At 52.5% G+C, this 21374-nt stretch overlaps 2 protein-coding genes across 2 annotated transcripts; one reads left to right on the plus strand and one right to left on the minus strand.

Moving 5' to 3' along the window:
• The first annotated feature begins 3509 nt into the window (after positions 1–3509).
• Positions 3510–4792, plus strand: LOC128273443 (putative E3 ubiquitin-protein ligase UBR7). The gene is made up of 2 exons (XM_053011408.1): positions 3510–3641; positions 3698–4792. Exons 1-2 carry the CDS (start codon positions 3510–3512, stop codon positions 4790–4792), a joined length of 1227 nt encoding a protein of 408 aa, XP_052867368.1.
• Positions 4793–5111: 319 nt separating this feature from the next.
• Positions 5112–13762, minus strand: LOC128271172 (ETV5-related protein Ets96B-like). The gene is made up of 6 exons (XM_053008614.1): positions 13709–13762; positions 10957–11156; positions 10634–10806; positions 10349–10558; positions 8548–8691; positions 5112–6079 (listed from the first exon to the last, which is right to left on the minus strand). Exons 1-6 carry the CDS (start codon positions 13760–13762, stop codon positions 5112–5114), a joined length of 1749 nt encoding a protein of 582 aa, XP_052864574.1.
• Positions 13763–21374: the final 7612 nt, after the last annotated feature.

The raw sequence follows: 21374 nt of genomic DNA on the forward strand, positions 1-21374 counted from the left end.
GATGGTTGCAGGCTGGGAAAATGATCCGAAATTCACTTCACCCGCTGAGCCTCGGTTAGTTTCGGTGTATGCACAAACGGCTAAAACGAGAGAGATAAAAATGAAGCAAAGTTACAAAACAGTTGGTTCTATATAAAACCGGTAACCGGTACTTATTTCTGTAACGTTTCTTTCATCGGCTAAATCACGGGAAAGAACCCTAACTCTGTCGCCGTGCTTCCTAGGTTCGTCGTGTCCCCTGAGAGTGTTTATTTTCAGCGTCCAGCGTATGTCAACAGACGGGGGACGCACCACCTTTTCCAAGACGAAAATCAATTAGATGGCGTGCTGTGACACGGGGTCCGCTTTACGCAGAGGCTTACGACACGAGGACACGGGAAGAGACGAGCCCTCGTTATGGGGCTATATCTGTGGTCCCCCCCACACACCCATGGGGATCGCACCACCGATGTGTGTTTTTGCTGCCCTCACATCACACACATCGTATCGAGCGCCCTGGCCCTAGAAAACTAGGTCAGAGCAGTAAAGATTGGGGGGCCTCTGCCTCTTCTCGTGCTGAATGTTTTCCCGCGACGTTCGAAAACATTAGGAAAGCACAGGTCTCTTGCGCGAGATGTTTTCTTAACGGTCCCCGCTGGTACCAGCGCGCCAGTTCTGCGGGAAAAGTGGCTAAGACGGGGCGCGTAGCGTAGCACCGAAACAACGTACTCGCGGTCTGCCCCTGTCGAGCATGTATTGATCTCGGTCGTGTTTGCCGAAATGCAGCTACATCACCATCGCAGCAGGCAAAGGTTAACTTTCATATTTCTTTTACCTTCGCCGCCTTCGATTTCCCCCCGTCCCAAACGGGGGGTGATCGGGTTACGGCCGTGGGCAAAACCTTTTCCTTCCAATTCCAATTTTCGGTGGTTTTCGACAGGCCGACTGCCTAATAATCGAGCGGAGTCACTAACGAAGCACACCGGCGGCGCTGGGGCTCGTGAAGAGTATAATTGCATTGTGCGGCCATAAATTGCGTTGGCAGCGGCGGCGTTACGCAATTGGAAATGTATTTCTAACGTAGTAGGCCCGTCTCTCTGGTAGTTCCATCGCCGTTTACTATTCACTCTCCTCGCTGGAGTTTAGAGACGGACGAAAACGCCAATTTGGAATCTTTTTTGAACAACCTCCGGCTCTGCAACGCGAAGCACCGGAAGAGAAGAGGGGCGCGCGCGCGCGAGTCCAGTGCTATATTAATTCCATCGCGCGTTCGTATGTGCGTGATTTCTTTCCTTATTTCTGCTAACCACTTTTGCCGTTGCCACCCAGCGACGGCCGCCGCCGCCTCCCATCTTGGTCCACTTGTTGTGTGGCGGTTGAATCACTGTTGCTGCTGCACCGCCACACACACGCAAACACATACACGTCCGCCGCACACATAGACGGGGGTCGTGAATGATCGGGTCTTTCCTTCGCTCACTTTACGGTACATTGAGTTTGGTAGTGAAAATGTGTCTCGCAACGGTCACGGGAAAGATTTTGCAACACCCTCCAGCCAGCCAGCAGCAGCTTGTGAAATTGTCCATCCTCCCCCCAGCTTGGCGCTTCGATTGGTAGCTTGCGCTGAATGATTCAAAGAGGTGGACAAATCATAAAATATGAGCCGTTTTGACACTTGCCTGCTCTGCGTTGGACCGAAAACTCAACACTTTCGGTCGCTAGCAAAGCAATCGTGCGTTGCCACTGGTAACGAATTACACGGTCAACGCATTTGATGTTCTGGTTTTGTTGCCACGGTTGCGCCTTACCCTGCGGCTCTGTCGCATCGATTTTCTGCCTCACGGACGGAGGAAAGCGCGTCATCATGGCCGTAAGAAAAATCTCATCGATTTTACTCGCGCAACTTGCGGCTCAAAAGCGGCGTGCTGAAAAATCGATAATTTATTGTGTGTGTCAAATCACTCCCGCCATAGTGGCCATAGTGGTGCTTGCACAACCAAAGCCATTGTAAGGAAGTGACGGCACGGCACGACCAAAACAGGCCAATCCCCCCCAGGTGGAGCGCCACCGAGCGAGCTCTGTATGTTTTCGTCGGCTATTTTCGATTCGCCATTCCCGCACGGACACGGGCGATATGTTTATCGCGCACTGCTGTTTTCGCCAGTCTGGCCGTCCATTTTGATGGTGGCCCAAAACGCGCACACTGCAACACACACCACTCGGGCGTACTGGTTTATGATGTGTTTTGCACAGCATTTGCCTCATTCCGAAAACAATGACTCAGTGAAAAACGAGGCGATCTTCAAAGCGCGATGAGCGGATGAAAATAAAGACGAACGAGCGAGAAGAGGGCGCGATGACGAAACGCGCTCCTGCCAGCGAAAGAAAGAAGGGGAAATAAAAACGTGCACCAACAAGAACTGCTGCTGCTCCTCGCCTGCTAATCTTTCTCTCTCTCTCGCCGTGTGCTCGCTTTTCGCTTACAAAGGTCAAATACTCCGTTTCTTTCGGCTCATTTTCACCCGTGCCCCGCCGCCGTTCAAGATGGTGGTGGGGCGACAAAATTAGCTCAAACCCAATTCTGAGTGCCACACGCGAAAGCACACACTCGCCCGCCGTCGCCTGGGGGCCCAAACGTCGGAAAATTATGCAAGATTTTCACTCGGTATGTTTCACTGGCGCTCCTCGTGGCCACCTTGTTAGATTGAGCTTTTGCTTCTTCTTGCTGGCCTGTCCTTCTTCTTCTGTCGCACTCTCAAGTGTTGGCTCCAATATCGGCCTCACAATTACCTTTCACAGATGTGTAGCAGTGGCGCCGTCCGCCCCGCCATGCACCGGAAAGAGACAGAAGGCGTTTTCGCGGATAGGAGCAGAGTCCGGCGCTGAGAAACACGACGACCGAACGAACCGACTCAACTCAACCGACTGACTTTCCTGGTACGAGCGAAGTGCAACAAAACCTGAAAAACCTGAGCAGCGCGTTGCGGTTACACCTTTTGGTTTGCCACTCCAAATACCACCGAGACCGCGACGAGCTACCGCAAAAAAAGCACTTTAAAGAGCAACTGTGTATCAAAACTCTGCTTCCACACACTAATTGGACGTTGGAGAATTTTTTGCACAATACGAACCGTAGCTCGCAAGGGAATTAAGGTGCTAAATTGCGTGTCGACAAATTGCACAATGTTAGAACCATGGGTTGTAAACGGGTTGACAGCTTTCAAACATGGCCGTGCTGGGGGGTACGGCAGCGATGTTTGGTCGTTGTTGACAGTAGAACAGATTCGGACAGCCATCGCACCGCTTGACAGCGCACTGGTTTGGCGCCTGCTTGGGAAACTGCTACAAGGCGGCGGAAGAACTCGGCGGTGCTAACGACACACACGGTGGGCAAGCAAAATTAGTTAGTGTCACAAACCGGTGAAATCATAGTTTGCTTCGTAAAAGGTAAGTTCACAAAGCTTCCGTCGCATCGACCGGGTTAAAAAGATACGTTTTGCTGTAGACACCGCCGCACAGCTTGCTGAGACATGGAGCAGCCGGAGGAACAGGAAACTTCGTACATAACAATGGCAGATGTTTTGAAGGAACAGGAAGACCTCGAAGAAACATCCGGAGCCGTTTTGGGAGCATCGGACGACAAAAACTGCACCTATCCCAAGGTACTGTGGGCCGATTGAAAACTTCCGTGGCATGTAACAGTTTTTCGTCTTTTAAGGGCTACGTTAATCGCCAGGCGCTGTTCGCTTGCCTTACCTGTGTCCCGGAAGCCCGGGCCGATGAGTCGAAGCGTTCCGGCATATGCTTCGCATGCTCGCTACAGTGTCACGACAATCACGAACTGTTGGAACTGTACACGAAGCGCAAGTTTCGCTGCGATTGCGGTGGCAAACGGATGCCGGATGTGAAGTGCAAATTGGAACCGCGGAAAGAGGAAGAGAACGCCCTCAACCGCTATAATCAAAACTTCGCCGGCCTGTACTGTATCTGCCACCGGCCGTACCCGGATCCGGAGACGGACGTGGCCGACGAGATGCTGCAGTGCATCGCGTGCGAGGATTGGTATCATCTGCGCCACTTGGAGGTGCGCCCGGGGAAAAATGTGAAATCTTACGCCGAAATGGTTTGTGGAGGGTGCATGGAGGCGCTCCCATTCCTGAAGCATTACGCGTACAAGATCGAGGAACCGAACTCGACGCTGGACAACACGATCCAGGTCGACGTGACTGGGCTGGATGAATCCGCTTCCGTTGCGCCCGCCGATGAGGAAGCCGGCCCAAGCGAGCCGAAACAGCGCCGGTTGGACGATTCCAAGACTGCGGACGTTGCGGAGGAGAAGGACAAATCCACAGCGCCACCGGATGCCCTTGACATTTGCACCAAACCTCCGCTCGACGGTGACACAGAGAAGGCGTCCAAGAACGAGGCCACCTTTTGGGTTGGAGGATGGCGCAAGTCCCTTTGCCAGTGTAAGCAGTGTGCTGCGCTGTACCGCGAACACGCGGTCGAGTTTTTGCTAGACCCGGAGGACACGGTACAGCACTACGAAGATGTTGGCAAGCGGCGCCTTGCCAGCGAAGGATCGGCATACCAAATGGGCATGGAAATGTTGGGCCAGCTGGATCGCGGCACCCAGGTCAATATGCTGACCGAGTACAACCGGATGAAGGATCGGCTGCTGGAGTTTTTGGATCCGTTCGTGTCGAGCCAGCAGGTTGTAACGCAGGCGGATATTAACGAGTTTTTCGCACGACTGAACCGTGAGCGTCGGTCGGAGACCAGCTCCGGGGCGCCACCGTACTTCTGTCGCTAAATATTCCTTAAACATTAAAAACACTCCCTGTGCATGTCCCATTAAATGTAACACCGAATGAAGCATAAACGTTGTATTGCATTCCACAAACGAATTATCTTTTGAACGTGGACGGAAAGAATGCCCGTGGGGGCCGTGTTACTCAGTTGTTAAATATTCTTTTATTGCTTGTCATTCAATAGAACAGATTCGATTTGTGGTCACCACGTTCCGTGAGGTGGTGGTGACATGCATATAAACTGTACGGGTTGTAGGTTGTGAAAAAGCTGGCGAATGCTTTCTTCTGAGCAATAGGAAACGTTACCCCTTCTGCGGGAACTCAGTTGTTGTGACTGTACGCCACAGAGGAACTGGTGGAGAAGTAAGGGTTGCGATCCACGTCATTCGATGGTTCACCGACGATCCCTAGCTGCCCGGTGGCAGCCGGATTGTGGCAGTGGCTCGGCGAAGATGATGCTGCTCCACCACCACCGTTCGTACCGTGGTGTTGCGCGTGGCCAAGCGTTCCATCCGGGCATGACTGGCTGCCCTGGGAACCGGCCGTACCGTAGGCCATGTTGAACAGGGCTTCCGGATCACAAACGAACTTGTACACGTATCGTTCGCCGGCCACCTTCTGCATGATGCCCTTCTCGTAATAGTACCGCAGACTGCGCGAAAGTTTGTCGTAATTCATGGCCGGGCGATTCTTCTGGATGCCCCACCGGCGAGCCACCTCTTCCGGTTCCACCAGTTTGAACTCCATCCCGCGCCCGGTCCAGGCAATGCAGCCTGCGCTGGACGTCGGCTCGTCGAGCAAGGCGACCAGAAACTGCCACAGCTGTAGCGATCCTCGGCGCTGGTGTAGCGGTCCATTGGAACCGGCCTGGAGAGCACCGAGCGGGGACGGGTTTGTTGTCGTCGTGATGCTGGCGATCGTGGCGGATGTACCGGTAGCCGTGCAGTAGTCGGTTTCGCTCGAGGTTACCATGTCCGCGGTCTGGCGGTAGGAGTAGCCGCCGCCGGCCGCATGGTGCAGAAACGATTCCGCTGCCTGCGAACCATCGCCGGACGTTTGGTGGGCGGTCCCGTGGCCACCGACTACGAGCGAATGCTGATGGTCCAGAGAAACCGAGGCCGCGGCGGCTGCTGCCGACGCCGACAGGTGGGACGTCGAGTCCGGGAAGATCGAGTGCTGGGGGACGAGCTGGGGCGGCGAGGATTGCTGGGTTTGCAGCTTGAGCGAGGTGTACAGGGGGTCGGAAAACATGCGCTCCGAGTAGCTGTGCCAGGCGGCGGCCGCCGACACTGTAATGAACAAGCAGAGGGCGCGGATCAGGCGGCCATTTTGGCACAAAACGGAAGAACAAATCTCTGCACTGTGCGCCAGAACGGCTAAAAGCAGCTTCGGCATGCATAATTGATACCGCTAATAGAGAGAGAGATTCTGGCTCGGGCGGCGCACATTTTTGGCAAACCCCCCGGCTGGTCGGGGCTACAATGCACCCGCCATTCGACCACTATTGTTTCGGGGTTCCAGAGTGTGTGCATGTAATAGGATTTACCGAGGTAAAAGGTGCACAATCCGTCGGATCCAAAATCCCGTCGGGAGTTCCTGGCGGAACCGGGCGAAAAACATCCTTCGGCAGGAGCGCCAGCGCGGTCCATGCAATTTTAATCACCTCGACACATTTCTCAGCATCGAGATTGAGAGATTCTTTTCTCTGGGCGCGACCCCGCGTGGCACAGTGGCACACGCTAGTTCGACGGGTAACTTCAATTAGAAGCTTCATTTCATTTATATCAATTATGTAGACAAACAATTAGCTGCTCGTTTTGCCAGCGATTTATGAACCGAACCCGGCAGGGCACGCAGCATACGGTGGCCCCGGCCTTTCGACAGCCCGACGGCCCTTTCGTTGGCCGGGCAGAATGAAGCCATTAGCCCCACTTACATCCCGCTTGGCCCGTTGACGGTTGACGACTTGTTGCCAATTTAATCTCCATTGTTTCGGGCCGGCCCCGCTCGGAACCCGCTCCGAGCGTGATTAAATGTGTTTGTTGCGTAAACAAACTGCTCATAAGCGGTTTGTGATAGCCCCGGCCAAAGGATTTTGGACTTTCTACGGTTCGGCAGAAAAGAGGGGCCGCTACCGCTAGCGGTGCAGTAGATTGGGTCTGGTCGGCCGGGCTGCCGGATTCGAGGAAAAGGGTTTTCCCCACCAGGTTTCCCACAGGTTTCGTTCGGCCGGTCTTTTGCACCCTAAAAGCGCGCACCCGCGGAGGGTATTGTTGTTAGCAGGGTGATAATGCTAATGAAATGTTTGTCCACGCGCTGCCAACCCTCGGAACGGTCGGAACGGGCCCGAGCCAGCGGGACCAGCCGTTGCCTTTCGCCGCGCTGCGGAAAGTGGTAAAGGTTTAATGTAAAAATATGAATAATAAATGATGCGTAATGCTGATACTCTCGGGTGAGGCCAAGCAAACGGAATGCTATAACTAATTTTCCGAAACAGTGAACTGCTAACGCCTATCCTCAGCAGCAGCAGCAGGATGTGCTCGGCAGGAACGTTACAAATATTAGTATTGTCCGTCGAGCCAGTCTCATTATGAGAGAACTATATTTAGTACCTTTAGTACCTTTAGTATAGAAATGGATGCCAAGAAAAAGAGAATGCCAAAATGGAAAATGGGCTTAATCGAACTGTGGAAAATAAGCTAAGTCACTGTGGTCACTGCCTTTCTTCACTATGGAATTATATTTCTAAATATTAGAAACAAAACTAAGGCCTTAGTCGTATCAGCTTTGCCAGAATTGTCGCTGTGCACTACGATCGGTCTTCCATTTTTATGTTCCATTAAAAACATCCACGGTTTATGCTAATACCATTTGTTGGCTTTCAATAACAGCTAATCTGCGAAACCAATCAGATTAATCAACCGCGGTTTACGGTGAATAGATATGCCGAGCCTCCATCGGCATCGGCAGGATAAGAGCTTGTTGATTCTGAAGAGTAGGTTTGATTTTCCCTCAGGCGCAATCCCCGATCGAAGCATGCCTTGAGCTGCTCGAAAAAAGGAAGTTGTGATGGAAAACTCGCCCGCGAATATCGCCGCCTGATGATAGCGCGACGATCAGCAATGAATATTAATTTTCCGATACACACACACACACACACCATGTTCTCAGTTCACCTATCATCGTGAGGAAGGAACGAAAATTTCCATTTTTTATCCATCGCCACGCGAAAGGTGCGATAGAAATCCAATTTAGTGGAACACTCGGCTTGGGCACCGGCAAAAAAAACACTCCAACAAAAGGCACATTAACAATCGGGACGCAATGTGAGCTGTGAAGGCTGGGAAAATTTGCTGAAGGCGAGGAAAAACTGTTTGCCCTTCCGGGGAGGGCCGCCCGAGGGAGATGGATGGAAGATGTTTCATTTACGGCTTATTTGTCACCGCCGCGTGTGTCGCCGTTTCTCGTCGCTGGGGCTGGTGCTACGCTAAGACGTGTCAAGTAGCAGAACGGCAAGTTCGGTGCAGTGGCTGCCGGCTTTCTTGGTGGCCAAATTAAATTATGTGCCAATTCAACTGTTGATTGTCGCCGGTGACCGTGCGGTAGGACTTTCGCGGGCGCGAATGCGCGGCCGTAACCGATTTGAAAGTCAATTTTGGTTACATTTCCGTTACACTCCCGGTTTCGTATTTTTAGCGTTTTGCCAGCATTGAAACATAAGGGACAACGGGTGGGGAAAAAAGGGGACTCTACTTACCGTCGCTCGGTTCGCGCTTCACCAGCTGCGGCGGGGTGGAAAGACGGTAGCAGTAGGCGGCGGCCGCCGCGGCCGGATGTGCCGTAGCAGGGGCTGTCGCGAAATCGAAAAATGCCGAACGTTCGTTTCGCACGGGTTTTGTGCCTACCGGCGATGACCCACCGTGTGTGTAGTTCAGGTGTGTTGCAGGCAGCGAGAAGTAGAGTAGGAAATTCAAAAACATAAATATCTATAGCCACGGAAGCGAGTGCAGCCATCTTCTGTTCGAAAGTGTGTTCCGGAAGCGCACAAGAAAAACCGTAAACGAAGCGAAGCAAAGACGCCCAAAGATGTCGGGCTACTGAGATTGAACTTCCGCTCCAGCTTCTTTCGTCCTTAGAGGGCGGTTTTCTTCACACGCGCGCTGTTGAAAGAAGTGATTCTGCCAGAGTGTGACGGCAGCAACATTAGTAGGCGAGTGAGACCAGAGAGCGAGAGGGACGGCTCGAGTGTGTGTCTGTCGTCGGATCTCCGAAAGATGACACAGTTACGGTTACGGGGCACAATCGCGAGCAGATGCACGCACCGGCCGTAGCACCGCCCGCTGGGCCCGAATATTAAAGTCCTTTGTGTAATTTAGTCCTTGATTATCATCTGGTCGTGGACCGGTAGGCGGAAAATCATCCGCGAAGAAGGTTCAATCGGAAAATCTTGACTGTGCGATGTTGCGATTTCTTATTCCCGGCCCCTGTCGAGCGGGAAAACTGACAGCAATTTGCCGTCGTTGCTGAAGTTGCCTGCCGCTGAAAGGTCGGACGGGGATCGTTTTAATGCGCAAACATGCGTTTGATGGGAAAAGTCGCCGAATCTATTGTTTGGGAGGCTCCCATCGACATAAAACGCAACACTGTACGCGGGCACACTGTTCGGTGTATCGAATGGTCTTTTGAAATGGTAAATATGTTGTAACAACATATTCTTGGCTATTCTTGAGTTTAACGGTATTCTACTTTACTTTGAACAAAACTTAACTTGAGATTTACCTAGACATAGGTTACCTTTGGGAGGTTGTAGAGTAGAGAAGTTTGATTCAATTGAACACTTAATTAAGAACAGTTCATCCGCTGGATTTTCTTGGCCAACATTGAGCCCTGAAACGCAAAACTATCAAAGTCTTAGCATATGACTAGTCAAGGCTATGCTCCCTTCAGAACTCTACTTTCCCCTTTGACATCCCCATCATTGACCTTTTCTTTCCACAGCACCTCAGAAAGCAGCATGACCTATCAGACGGTCAATGATGCTTTAAATCGAATCAACTTTGATATCGGTATCGCCCAATTCCATCGAGAACGTCGGCAGTGGTTGGCGAGCTTGTCGATGGACGATTTAATATGTCGATACGCCCGGGGGACCAACGGCTCAACGGCCAGTTATAGCCACGGCTGTTTGTTCGGTTGCCGTACACTTAATTGAATTTGTTTTCGTTCATAACGCCAAAGATAAATACTCCGACCGCCGCGAGCACGGATCGCAGGCTACGGTGGGAAAAAAGGGATGCCTACGGCACGGTGGGCTTGTAACGCCGTGCTCCGTCGGTTGTATCTGCTGCCGTTTGGCTGTAGTGTCAATATTTGACTCTCCCAACTCGACTCGAATATTTGACTCGAGCCCCCGCGCGCAAAGCTCGAACAGAGTCGAGCGGAATGTAAATAATTTACTCTAAAATAGAACACACGTTTATTAACTTTTGGGCCCCCAGCGTTCCCTGTCCGAGAGAGAGAGTACGGGAGGGCTTCCAAGGAGGGCTTCTTACCGTGGCCGTGGCGCAGGCTGTAGCTATCGCATCCTTCGTCCATGATCCCGTCGTGCGAAGCGGCCGCTGCTGCCGCCGTCCAGAGATCGCGAGGATGCGGCGCCGGGTGATGCGGATGATGGTGATGGTGATGGTGCGGATGGTGGTGGTGGTGGTGGTGGTGATGGTGGGAATTGAGCCGATACTCCGAGCTGATCCGGTACTCCGGGTAGAAATCTGGCGGGACGATTGGCAAAAAGGAGAGTTAGTCCAGTCCCGTGGCCCGGGATTCTCTCCGGACGGTCCGCTTACCGTTCGATAGAGCCGTGGACGTGGTCGCGGTGCCAGCGTGGAACGAGTTGACGTGGGCCAGTGACGTGCTGGTGGCTATGGTGGCCGCAATCGACCCGGCCACGATCCCGGGTTCCGGGGACGAAGACACGGTCGTTCCGGTGCGCTGGTGATGCTTTGCGGGAGACTGTTGACTGGTCGATGGAGCGCCGCCACCAGTGGTCAGCCGATTGTCCTGGCCGTCCTGGTGCTGCTGGTCCAGATGCTGGTGCTGCTGCTGTTGGTGGTGGTGGAGCTGGTGGTGATGGAGAAGATAATTGGCAGCGGCCGAGGATGCGGCCGGCGATGACAGGGACGTCGAAAGGAAGTCGGTCGTGTGGTGCGCCGTCGTCGACTGGTCGACGACGAGGGTCGTGCTGGTCGTCCGGCTGTCGCCCCCGCTGACAGATAGAATCAGTGCGGCCGCCGCTGCCGCTGCCGCCGTCGCAGGCGAGGCGGAGGTCGTGCACGGCTTCGAGGCCGCTCCCGCTGCGGAGTCGAGGTCCTGCTGTGAGCGTAATGTAGTCCCGATCGAACCCGCAGGAAGACGGCCGATGACAAGAGAGAGCAGAACAGAGGAACGTCTTGACTTGCACAGCTCAATCAAGGTTATCATTTATCAAAATCTATTTCCCAGCCTGGCTCCGCAGTCCTGCCGGAGTGAGGGTGCTATTTGTAAGAAATATGTTTTCCCTTTAGATCACATCGCATAAAGATATTAATCATGTTTGTTTAGGTCTCGGGCCACGGGACTCGCTAAATGAAAATTTCTGATACCTGCCGCGCGTGGCCGCTGAACGCTTATTACCTCAACAACAACCTTCATCAACCAGCGCCGGGGCTGGTGTCCTTATATCGGTGGGTAAGAAAAGAGAAAGCGCCCGGAACCGCTTGGCGGTGGCCTACATAAAGGTTGTAACGCGTTAGAGCGTGAAGTTCAACTCAGTGTTTGGCCTCCGAGGACATTAAGTTAATCAAATATTTGTCCGATGACACTGCAGTGCAGCGTCAGCTTGTAACGGAACGGAGTGCGACGGCCCGTATCGGGTTCGGGAAGCATTGCCACCAGCAGCGCAACCACTCAGCCAGTTACGGTGGCCCTGGACAAGGCACCGTGCCCCGTGCGAATTGTGTCAGATTTCATGAAAACTTTATCGTTGTGTGGCGGAACATCGAGCAACTCCTGGGCTTGAGAAGGTCTGGTCCCGATGGACTCCGACTCCCTATCGAAGACACCGAACTCCCATCGAGTGGGTAAACAATGATGCAGCCAATTTGTGGCCGAACCGCCTCGACACGAAGGGTGTCAATGTTACACACCTTAAGACAATTGTTCTGTCCGGGCGCTGCGGGATTGTGGCGTGTTAACAATGGTTCGGGTGACACGACGACAATCGTGTGGACAGTGGTCGACTCATTAGGTAATTGGCTTCCCGTTCGAATGGGGCCACCTGGTGCCGATGGAGCCGCCTGGTGGCCCCGGCGGCAGCCCGTGCCGTGGAGCGGAGTAACCAGTCAACACCCACCGCACCTGCGGGCGCAATTTCTTTTCGCCACCCCGGCGGGCCCTCGGGCCCTTGGGGGAAAATCGCCGGGAAAGACATCCCACTGTAAGTTGAATTGAAATTGAATTTCCCGTTTAGGCCGTTCGCGCGAATCGCGCGAATATCCGCCGCGAGATTGTGCTTGCTTCCGGAGTCAGCCTCTCGGATGTCGCAGTCGCCGTCTTTTATCCGCGGGCCAAGGGGGCAGAACTCAATTCTCCGGTTTTTCTTTCGTTCCGCTCCATTGCGTCTTAAGTCTTGTGTCGGGACAGGGCGCCTCGGGTTACTTTCTCGAGGGAAATGGAATTAGATTTAGTGACAAAACTATTTGCGGTTGAGCATAAGCTTCAGGAACCTAGCGGCTAGTTGCTGCTGGCAGGGTAAAAAGGGCCTTAAATGGTTTTAAAGTGCTTGAGTTTTTTCTTTTCGATAATAAACTTTAATTACTTAATTTACTTTAATTACTTAAATTACTTTAACTTTAATTACTTAATTGATGTATTATTGTTATAATTTTTGGAAATTATTGTATGATAATTGTTAGCGTAGATCATTTGGAAACAAATTGTACAGAAATTCTATTAAATAAATAGTTAAACTAAGTGGTTCACTAAACAAATTTTCATAAGGCGATTATTTAAAGTGTCTATCGCGGCCGTTGACTGATTACAAAATAAAAATATTCACAAATTAGACATAAAATTAAAATACTGCACAATTCGTTTAATAATGAACTAGTCTACCAATTTTTATAAGGCAGATTTCAACAAAATAAAAGGCCATGTTTTTAAATAAAATTCAGAAGCGACCATTTAATCCTGATCGATTAACGGGTTTCCTCACTGGAATAGCATAAAAAATACTATAAGCCCTTAAATCAAAGGCCATTACTAACTTAAATCGTAAATAAAACATAAAATAATTAAAACATTAGTTAATGACCAATTAACTGACTGATGGCGCGTATCGGCATCGGATGGCGAAGGAAAAACAATTGTGCCAAAATGGAAATTTAAAAAAATTCAAGCACAGGACACTTTAAACATCCTGATGGCGGCCTTCAAAAAAGTCATCCTGCGTCCCGGGCCATGAGCCGGCATTACTACCCGTTCATCGGCATCCATTCCGTCAACCGGAAGAAAGTGCCGCCGCTACCGCCGTCGATGCCGTCGCCATTCGTCGATTTCGATGACAAATCTGAAAATCGATAAATTTGCAACATTTTGTCTACATGCGGTGTGCCGTGTCGATAGGTGTGCCATTTCGATGTGCTATTTCGGTGCCGCAAAGGCCATTTCAGGCACAGGCCTGTGCGTTGGGCATCCTTACCGGGGCTCACAGTGAGACACATTGCGTCACTGTCGCTCCGGCAAGCCACTGTCACTTCCGTTCGCCATTCCTGTGAAAGTGAATGGTGTGGCTTCCCGTGTTGGAGTAGCGAGTACGAACCATTTTGTGTGGAACGATAAAATGTAAATATTCCCGATCACGGGAATGGGGCTTACAAACTTACCAACCGACCCAGCGAGGACTGTATGGGGCTGATGCTTTGCGCTAGAGTGTTCATGCTTTTCGACACGCTTTTCCGACCCCGTTCCGGTGAGAGAGTCCCTGCGGCACTTCGAGGTCGGTACTTTGGGAACACAATTAGTGACGCTTGCGAAGAAGGACCATCATCACGCACTAGATCAAGTAGAAGTTCACCAAATCTCACGACTCGCACGACGCACTCGATCAGTGTTTGTGAATTGTTCTACACCTGTCACTTTTGACAAAAGCACTTTAAAATGTTTGAATTCAACTACAGAAACGTTGATTTATTTGCACAAATCCCGACCCAGGACAGCTTCCGGAGGCTCACTGAACTGACCGAACCGGTCACCTGAACGGTAGACGGCCAAATAGCGCTGGCCGTCGCACAATGGTCCTGCACAATGGTGGATACGCAAATTGTTCCTCCCGAGGACACGGCAGGATAACTGGGTAGCCTGTTCTGTCGAGCACTCGCTGGTGATTCCCAGGTCGCGACGGTCGAACAAGTGCAACAACTCCTGGCAATCCTTGGTTGGCCTGGCAACGCGAAAAGTGGGCGGCGCTATGCTCGCGGGTGAGCGAGTTTTGCGCAACTGTCCGCTTTTCCAAGGGGTGTTGCAAGGTCCACCCACCGGCTGCTGGTGCTGACTGGCTGCCGCGGAGCTGGTGCTACTGGTGCCACAGGACCTTTGGCTCGGTCCGGCACTGTTTCGGGATGAAATATTCACACGGTTCTATCGGTGAGTGGCGCCGCGTGTCTAGTTTTTCCGGAACTTTCCACGGTCACTTGGCCCGGTCGGCACCATGACCGACCACCGGAAGTCCACGCTGGATGTTTTCAAGTTTTCCGAATCCAGTTTCGAAGCTGGTGCTACGCTGCGACTGGCACGTCCTTTGTTTAGGACCAATCGAAACAGATTTAAAACACATTTTGGGCAAGTGGATGGGAAAGTCATTTTTTTTCAAAAGCTCACGGCTGATTGCGGCCATCAAAGATAGCCACGCGCCACATACACACACAGGGGCGGTGATAAAATATTTAGCACAGAAGCAGCAAAATTCATTCCAATTTGCCGCATCAAATATTAACCGGCAAACCGTGGGCTCTTATTTTATTTACCTTTTGCGTAGTATGTATGGTGGTGGTGCCAGTGTGTTAGGAGCACGTACTGCTCCTGGGCGGTCCTGGTGACCGCACGTTGCAGGAAAGCCCTTTTTTGTTGTTGCCGGTTTTCACGCTGCCCTTGTCACCACCAACGGGCTGTGTCTCTCTGTGTATGACCGGCAGGAGCATGCGGTGCCTTTTTTGTCATTATGTCACCGCACTCGTTTAGAACGGGTGATAATTTTTATATAATGCTTTTAAATGAGTGTTCTATGAAATTAAGTGCATACATTATGCATCACCGCTGGCAAAATGTGCCGCGTGCCGGGTGCTTAGTGGCCGCTTTTAAATAATACAGTGGCTGATGACCGTCCAGATGCACCCGGTTTTTGGTCGGTTCAGCGATTGGCACAGGTCACCGCGGATTGGAAATTGCTTCGAACAGCCCATTTGGATAACAAAATGAGGTAGTGAGAAATGTTAAGGGAAAAATAAAACCTAGGGAAGTTTAGTTAGTTTCATAACATGGAAATGCTCCCGATTAGACAATTAATAGAACGAAATTACTACTGGAAGTAAATGCAAATGGTGTTTCTGAGTTTTAATTTATTTCGATTTTATTCGTTGCTTCGTTGCATTTACTTCCTCTTTACTTCCTTTTCGCACCTTTTACGGATGAGCTTCTATTGAATGTTATATGGTCCAAAAAAGCTGACCACATTCGATACTCCCCGATGCTTGGGTTCAATGGTAAACATAACCTCGCCGAGCAGTGTACCGGGTGCCGTTTCCCGCCGAAACGGAACCGGCACCGGCAAAGCACGTGTATTCAATTTCCCCTCCCGTGGCCCAGCTGGGGCAGCGGTGCGCCGGCGCCGGCACGGTTGGCCTTCGTGGTGCCTTCGTCGCAAGGAGACGCGAGAGAAAGGATGCTGCCTGGGTGTGTGTGTGCGGCCGCTCGTGAGCGCGTGCTGTTTGGCGGAAAGCATCAGCAGCACGACAGGCCGGGGCACATGTGAGATTTGGGCCGACTCGCAGCAGGGCCCAGTACATAATTAATAAAGCAAATAAAGCGGCGGCTGCACCGGCAGCATTTCCATCTGGCCCGTCACAGGACGTATCTGGCGGGCCTGACACCGTCGGTTGATGGGACCAGCGCTGGAGCGCCCGAGTCGACAGTGAAGTGCTTCTTGGCCGGTAGGGGAGATTGGTTCGAAGGGTTCGCGGGTTGCGCTGTGGACGCGGAAGCGGAAAAGCATCATTCGAAGCGGAAACGGAACACGCGACCCGACCGTGGAGGATTCAATAATGGAAAGGGAAATGGAGCTAGCAAGAAAAAAGCGGGAAAACAGCGGGAACATGCCGAACGAGGGAAGGAAACAGAAGAGGTGAGCAAGATGGGATGCTGGGCGCTCGGAGATGGTGTGCCCTCGAAGCGATGCTCGCCATCGCACGGAGTTCGCAGTTGCATTCGAGGTTTTGGCGCGTTCGGAGGCGCGCACCCGTTCGTAGTCCACCGACACACACGCACGCACACCGGAAGGAAGCAACCGGTGAGGAGGCTGCCCCAGACCCTGCCAGTGAGCCCGTGAACTTGGCGACGACGGGCGACCCCGTTTGAAACTTTGATGAGCATTAATTGCACAACCCAACCCCACTGGGCCGGTCGCGTGGTGCGTGCTAAAAATTGGCCTAAAAGCCACCCGAAAGCCCAAAGTGACAAAAAGGCGCCACAGGACAAAGAGAAAAAAAACATAAACAAGAAACTGGTGCTGAGTGAGCCGACACTAAAAACGGTGTTCCGTATCTCGGATTTAACGAGTCGTTTTTGAACCTCGGTGGCACGGTGAAAAGGTGCGGAGAAGGTCCAGAATTGCCCGAGCCAAGGCGAGTGAGTACATGTGGGTCTATGTGTGTGTGTGTCTCCCCTGAGGGAAATTTAAATGGAGATTGAAATGGAACCACGTACGCAAAGTGGCAAACGGTACACGTGTACATAGCACCGTGGAGTAGGACTTCCGGTTCCCCGGACTTTCGTCGGGGACATTGGATTGGAAGTGGCGGTCGAAGGGAAATCCCCAGCAACCCGGGAACTATCCAAACCGGCACTGACACGGGAATCGATTTTGGTGAGACGGTGTGTGGTGTGTGTTGACTACTGTGGAAAACGGCCGCAGGACCCAACGGGCGCAGGGCCTTTGATGAGATTTTTTCCTTTAAATTACTCCAAAGCTCCAAACCCACCAAACATCCACGGCGAAGGTCGATGATAAAAATAGCATCAGCATCGAGTGGATTAATGAGCGTCGTTCAATCAGTCGGCACGGCACGGACTGGTGACCGTGATTTCCGGGCGGCCCGCCATAAAAGGACTCGTCGGCAGGCGGGGCTAAGGGGCTACGAGAGGCCCTCTCGGCCCTCGGAAGCGCAAAGACACAAGCAAAAGGAAACTCGTGCCGCTTCGTTTCTGGTGACACTGGTGCTCTCGGGTCTCGGTCGTCTCGTCCCGTTAGAGCCCTTCTTAATGGGCCGCTTTCAAGTGCACTCGTCTTAAATGCATTTAAATTAAAATTCAATTAGAAGGTAAAGGCTGTCACATGGCAGTCACCCACCGGAGAGGATGCCATCGTCGTGGTCGGGGATCGAGTGCAAAATCGATCCAGCAATCTCGGCGAGCCGAGGGCTGCTGTCTGTTAGTTCCGGTCGCACACGTTCCGTGATCCGTGCCGTTTTCCGTGCTCACCTCGTTCAGCACGGCCGGGACACAAACGGCACACAAACGGTGCGAACGATTCCGTGTTCCGGCTGTGGCTGGCCTGGATTCCGTGCGCCAGCGGCTGGCCTGGTGGCCTAGGTACGTGTTGAGCCCTCGGCCCCGGAGTACCGAGGAGGAGTGCCTACATGGTCGGGCGGGCCGGTCCTCGAGAGCCGGGACGGGCTCGGCGATACGTTTTGCGCAATTATCAGTGAAGATGTGCGCTTGAAGCACGCCGCGCCGCGCCGCCTGCTGAGGCTGCACTTCGAGCTTGAAGAGGTGGTGGGCGCTCTTTGAAAATGGCGCTGCCTGGGGCCCCACCGGAAGAACCGCTTCTTGTTGCACGTTTGCTTGCACAAGTGTGTGGAACTTGACTCTCTCTCTCTCTTTCATTCTTTTACCTTTTTCCCCCGTCCCAGAAAGTACGTGCTGACGCCTTTTTCATTTTCCCGCAGTTGATTTTTTTCTCTCACCGGTGAGGCCAGCGGCGGATGCGGTCGGATTGCGGTGAAGAAGTTTGTAAATAATGATTCCGGAGCACCGGAGCAATCACAGGTTCGGAGCGGACCGCAAGCGAGCAGAAAAATCGGTCCCGATCAGCGCCCCAGGACTCTGGCGACTGGAAAGAGTTGACGAAAGCGGACGCAGCGCTCTCCAGAGCGAAGAGCTGCTGACAGCCTGGGACTGGAAGCTGGGGCTGGCAGCCGGAAAGCCCCGGGGGCGGAATCGGAAAGCCAAAACGGTCCCATTGTGGTCACTGTAATTTGCGTCGAGTGCTTTCGCTTCATTTTCCCCGGAATCCGCCTGCCGTCTGCCGCCTGCTGCTGCCGGGGCGACATCAATATTGTTTATTTTTGAAACATTCCAACCGTTTCGACCGGCACCGGAAGGGGTAGAAAACTCTCCCCATCCCATCCTTGTTCCGGGACAATCAAGTCAGAAATTGCCGGACCGAAGCTGTGGCAAAAGCTCTTCTACCGGCCGACCCGTGGATGGCGGCCGTAGCCCTGGCAACATCGAACCGATGGACTTGGAAAGTTTCGTCCGCGCTCCCCCCAAACTTGTTTTGCTGTTTTCCCGCAGTTCTTCGAGGTTCGCTCAAGTGTGGCCCCCCGATTTTCCGGTGGCCGATGGGATGCCTGCCATTCCCTGACACGCACCATCGCGCACAGGTATTTGCTGGGATGCAAAAACCGCAGACCGCGGCCACCGGTTTTCGGGATGAAAATAGGAGCGACGTAAAAATAGAGGAAAATGACTCGATTCCGAAGAATGGGGCCAATGCTCATCGCGCCGCTCGGCGGAAAACCGTCCGGTGTGGCTGCGGGGAAAACAATGCGGGAAATGTGTTTCAATGAGCGTGTCAGAAGTGGGCCCCCGAGTGGGAGAACGTCTCCACATCCCCCGCTGCATGGCCCACGGTGCTCTAATCCGTGCTTGGCCCAGTCTTGCAGCCTGTTACACAGTCGGTGCCACTTTTTGTGGCCGACTTGGCCGACGCTGCTATTGTTGGGCATCTGAGACCCAGCGAGGATGCTGAAATGGAGCTGATTTCTATTATGTGGCCTACGAAGGTGTACTACACCCGTCACAGTTAAGCGCAATGAAGCCGGACTCTAATGGAGCTAGTTTCAGTTATGTGCCATTAATCGCTTTCCAATGAGCTAGCCATTGTGTGAGCTTTTTTGTCGGTTTCAAGTGTCGGACAAAAGTCGGAGCCAAAACTTATAATGATGGAAGAAGTCGCCACTGATACTGTTAAAGTAGGACGTTTGGTGGGATCTGCTAGGAACTATCCATTACGAACTGGCAGAGAAGTACTAGATGGCCAACGTACAGCGTTATGTGTCATTCTGGCACTTACTGTTGGAGGATTGGTATTGGATCGTTTGGACTTGTGTACTGCTTGTCTGGTTTAAGATCTTCTATATTTACCATAAACAGGACTCCAAAGAAAAGAAATCGTTCCAGAATCTCAAATATTTTTTTGCAGTAGTTACCATTTTTTACTACCCTGTTTAATATAGGATTCACATAGGTCCGAGACCTACTTAACGCTTAATACTGGAATGGAAAACCCTCCAAAACCGCTTAAAGAGCCTTCCAACATACGTGAAACAGGGCAGAGACCGCAAGGGAGTACAAGGAAATAAGGACCAACGTGTACACCCACCACAGTATATTGTTTTATGATAAACATATTTGATTACCGACTGTACCTTTGCAGCAAATTTTCTTGCCGAACTGGGTCGCCTTCGTTGGCCCGGCTTCTACAGCTTTGACGTACGGCACAGCGTACCCGTACGCACCCACGTACACAAAAACCTTTTTTGCCATTATAATATTAGCCTCCCGGGGGCTAACCCGATCGGAAAAGCATCCCCATGGACCGCGTGGAGTATGGATGACACCCACCGAAGGCTTCTGATGGTCTGATTTCAAATTGGCGCAACCCTGAGCGCCCCGGCCCCAGAGGGATGACGCGATCTCGCATCCTTCGACGGGCGGGCGATACAATAACAGGATTCGTGGGACGCCGTATACACCTGTGTGTGTGTGAGTGTGCGGGCGCGCGCGGAGACAGGCCTTCGACGGGGTTCTATTGTGCTAGTCACGTTTCCGGCCGCGGCGGAGCGAAGGATGCACGGAGTTTAAATCGCACCCTTTCAGGTCGGCGTTGCACGGAGAAGGGGGCCACGAGCGCCAGGGAAGCCACGGCGGGTTTTGGCTTTTCGCTTTCAATCTTCCGGTCTTCGTCCTTCGGGGGCGGACGATTGATTTCCCGAGTCCCGAGGCTTTAAGCTCGCGCGCTCTCGGCGGCGCTCCAGAGCGCGAAGGTCATTCCACTTGGGGGCGCGCACTCACGGTGTGCGTAGCCGACGCTTGATTGGCGTAATGGGACCCCCTCGCGCGTTGCGGCTGGGATTAACGTGTACGAGGACTGTAATGTCCTGTCAACGCATCCCGTCTGCAGTAAGTCGAAGCGCTCCACTAATGGGGATTACATTACGGTCTAGGGAACGATGGAACGCCGAGGGCCCCAACTCCGACGAGATAAGCCTTACACAGATGTAATTGAGCTGCATTAATATACAATCAGCTGTGGGTTTCGTGGGAAACAGCTCCGAAATTAATGCCAGATGGCGGAGGCGGGCAAATTCTCATCCATACCAATACCGCCGGACCAGAAAACAGCCGGCGCTTCACTCGGGATCCCGCCTTTGACGTCGGCCGCAGGACCAACTTTTTCTCGGCAACATCAAAACTCCTACAACTCCGGTCCGGTGGTCCAAGTTCGCCGAGCATAAGTTGTTCTCCGATGTTCATCCCCGGTCCGACGGGTAAAGAGAATGGACGAATGGACCATCACGCCCAGCATCGAAGCCGTCGTGCCGTGTGTCTATGATTTATGCTTCCCTTGGCGAAATAATCGCTCCCCGCACTGGGAGGCAGCGCTTTGGAACGTTCCCGACACGAGTGGTGCATCATCTTCCCGAGTGCAGCGGATTTATTTTAAAAATAACTTTCCTAGACTGCCGAGTGGGTGGGTGCGGGTGGGTGGTCAGCGGCTATGGTTGTAAGAAAAAGTTTTCCTTTGTAAACTGTCCATCCCACTGTCCCTTGGTTGCCTGCGATATCGAGAGTTCATCTTCAAAACATGCACCAATAACATTTAGTGCTTCGCTTACGTCCGCTAAGCACCCGGTGGGATGGGGCGGCGGCGGGATGTTGTTCTTGGTTCTTCTTCCGTACTTCCGGCCGCTCTTTCATCTGTTTGCTCATTTT

Source organism: Anopheles cruzii, chromosome 3 (genome assembly GCF_943734635.1).
Source record: "Anopheles cruzii chromosome 3, idAnoCruzAS_RS32_06, whole genome shotgun sequence".
Classification (NCBI taxonomy): Eukaryota; Metazoa; Arthropoda; class Insecta; order Diptera; family Culicidae; genus Anopheles; species Anopheles cruzii.

Bases quoted from the DNA above. Each gene is read 5' to 3' on its own strand.
- LOC128271172 (XM_053008614.1), bottom strand. From the start codon at position 13,762: ATGAACACTCTAGCGCAAAGCATCAGCCCCATACAGTCCTCGCTGGGT. The intron at 11,157-13,708 runs GTAAGTTTGTAA...CGCTCACAGCAG, and splicing joins AGTCCTCGCTGGGTCGGTTG to GACCTCGACTCCGCAGCGGG. The intron at 6,080-8,547 runs GTAAGTAGAGTC...TGTTCATTACAG, and splicing joins GAAGCGCGAACCGAGCGACG to TGTCGGCGGCCGCCGCCTGG.
- LOC128273443 (XM_053011408.1), top strand. From the start codon at position 3,510: ATGGAGCAGCCGGAGGAACAGGAAACTTCGTACATAACAATGGCAGAT. The intron at 3,642-3,697 runs GTACTGTGGGCC...TCGTCTTTTAAG, and splicing joins AAAACTGCACCTATCCCAAG to GGCTACGTTAATCGCCAGGC.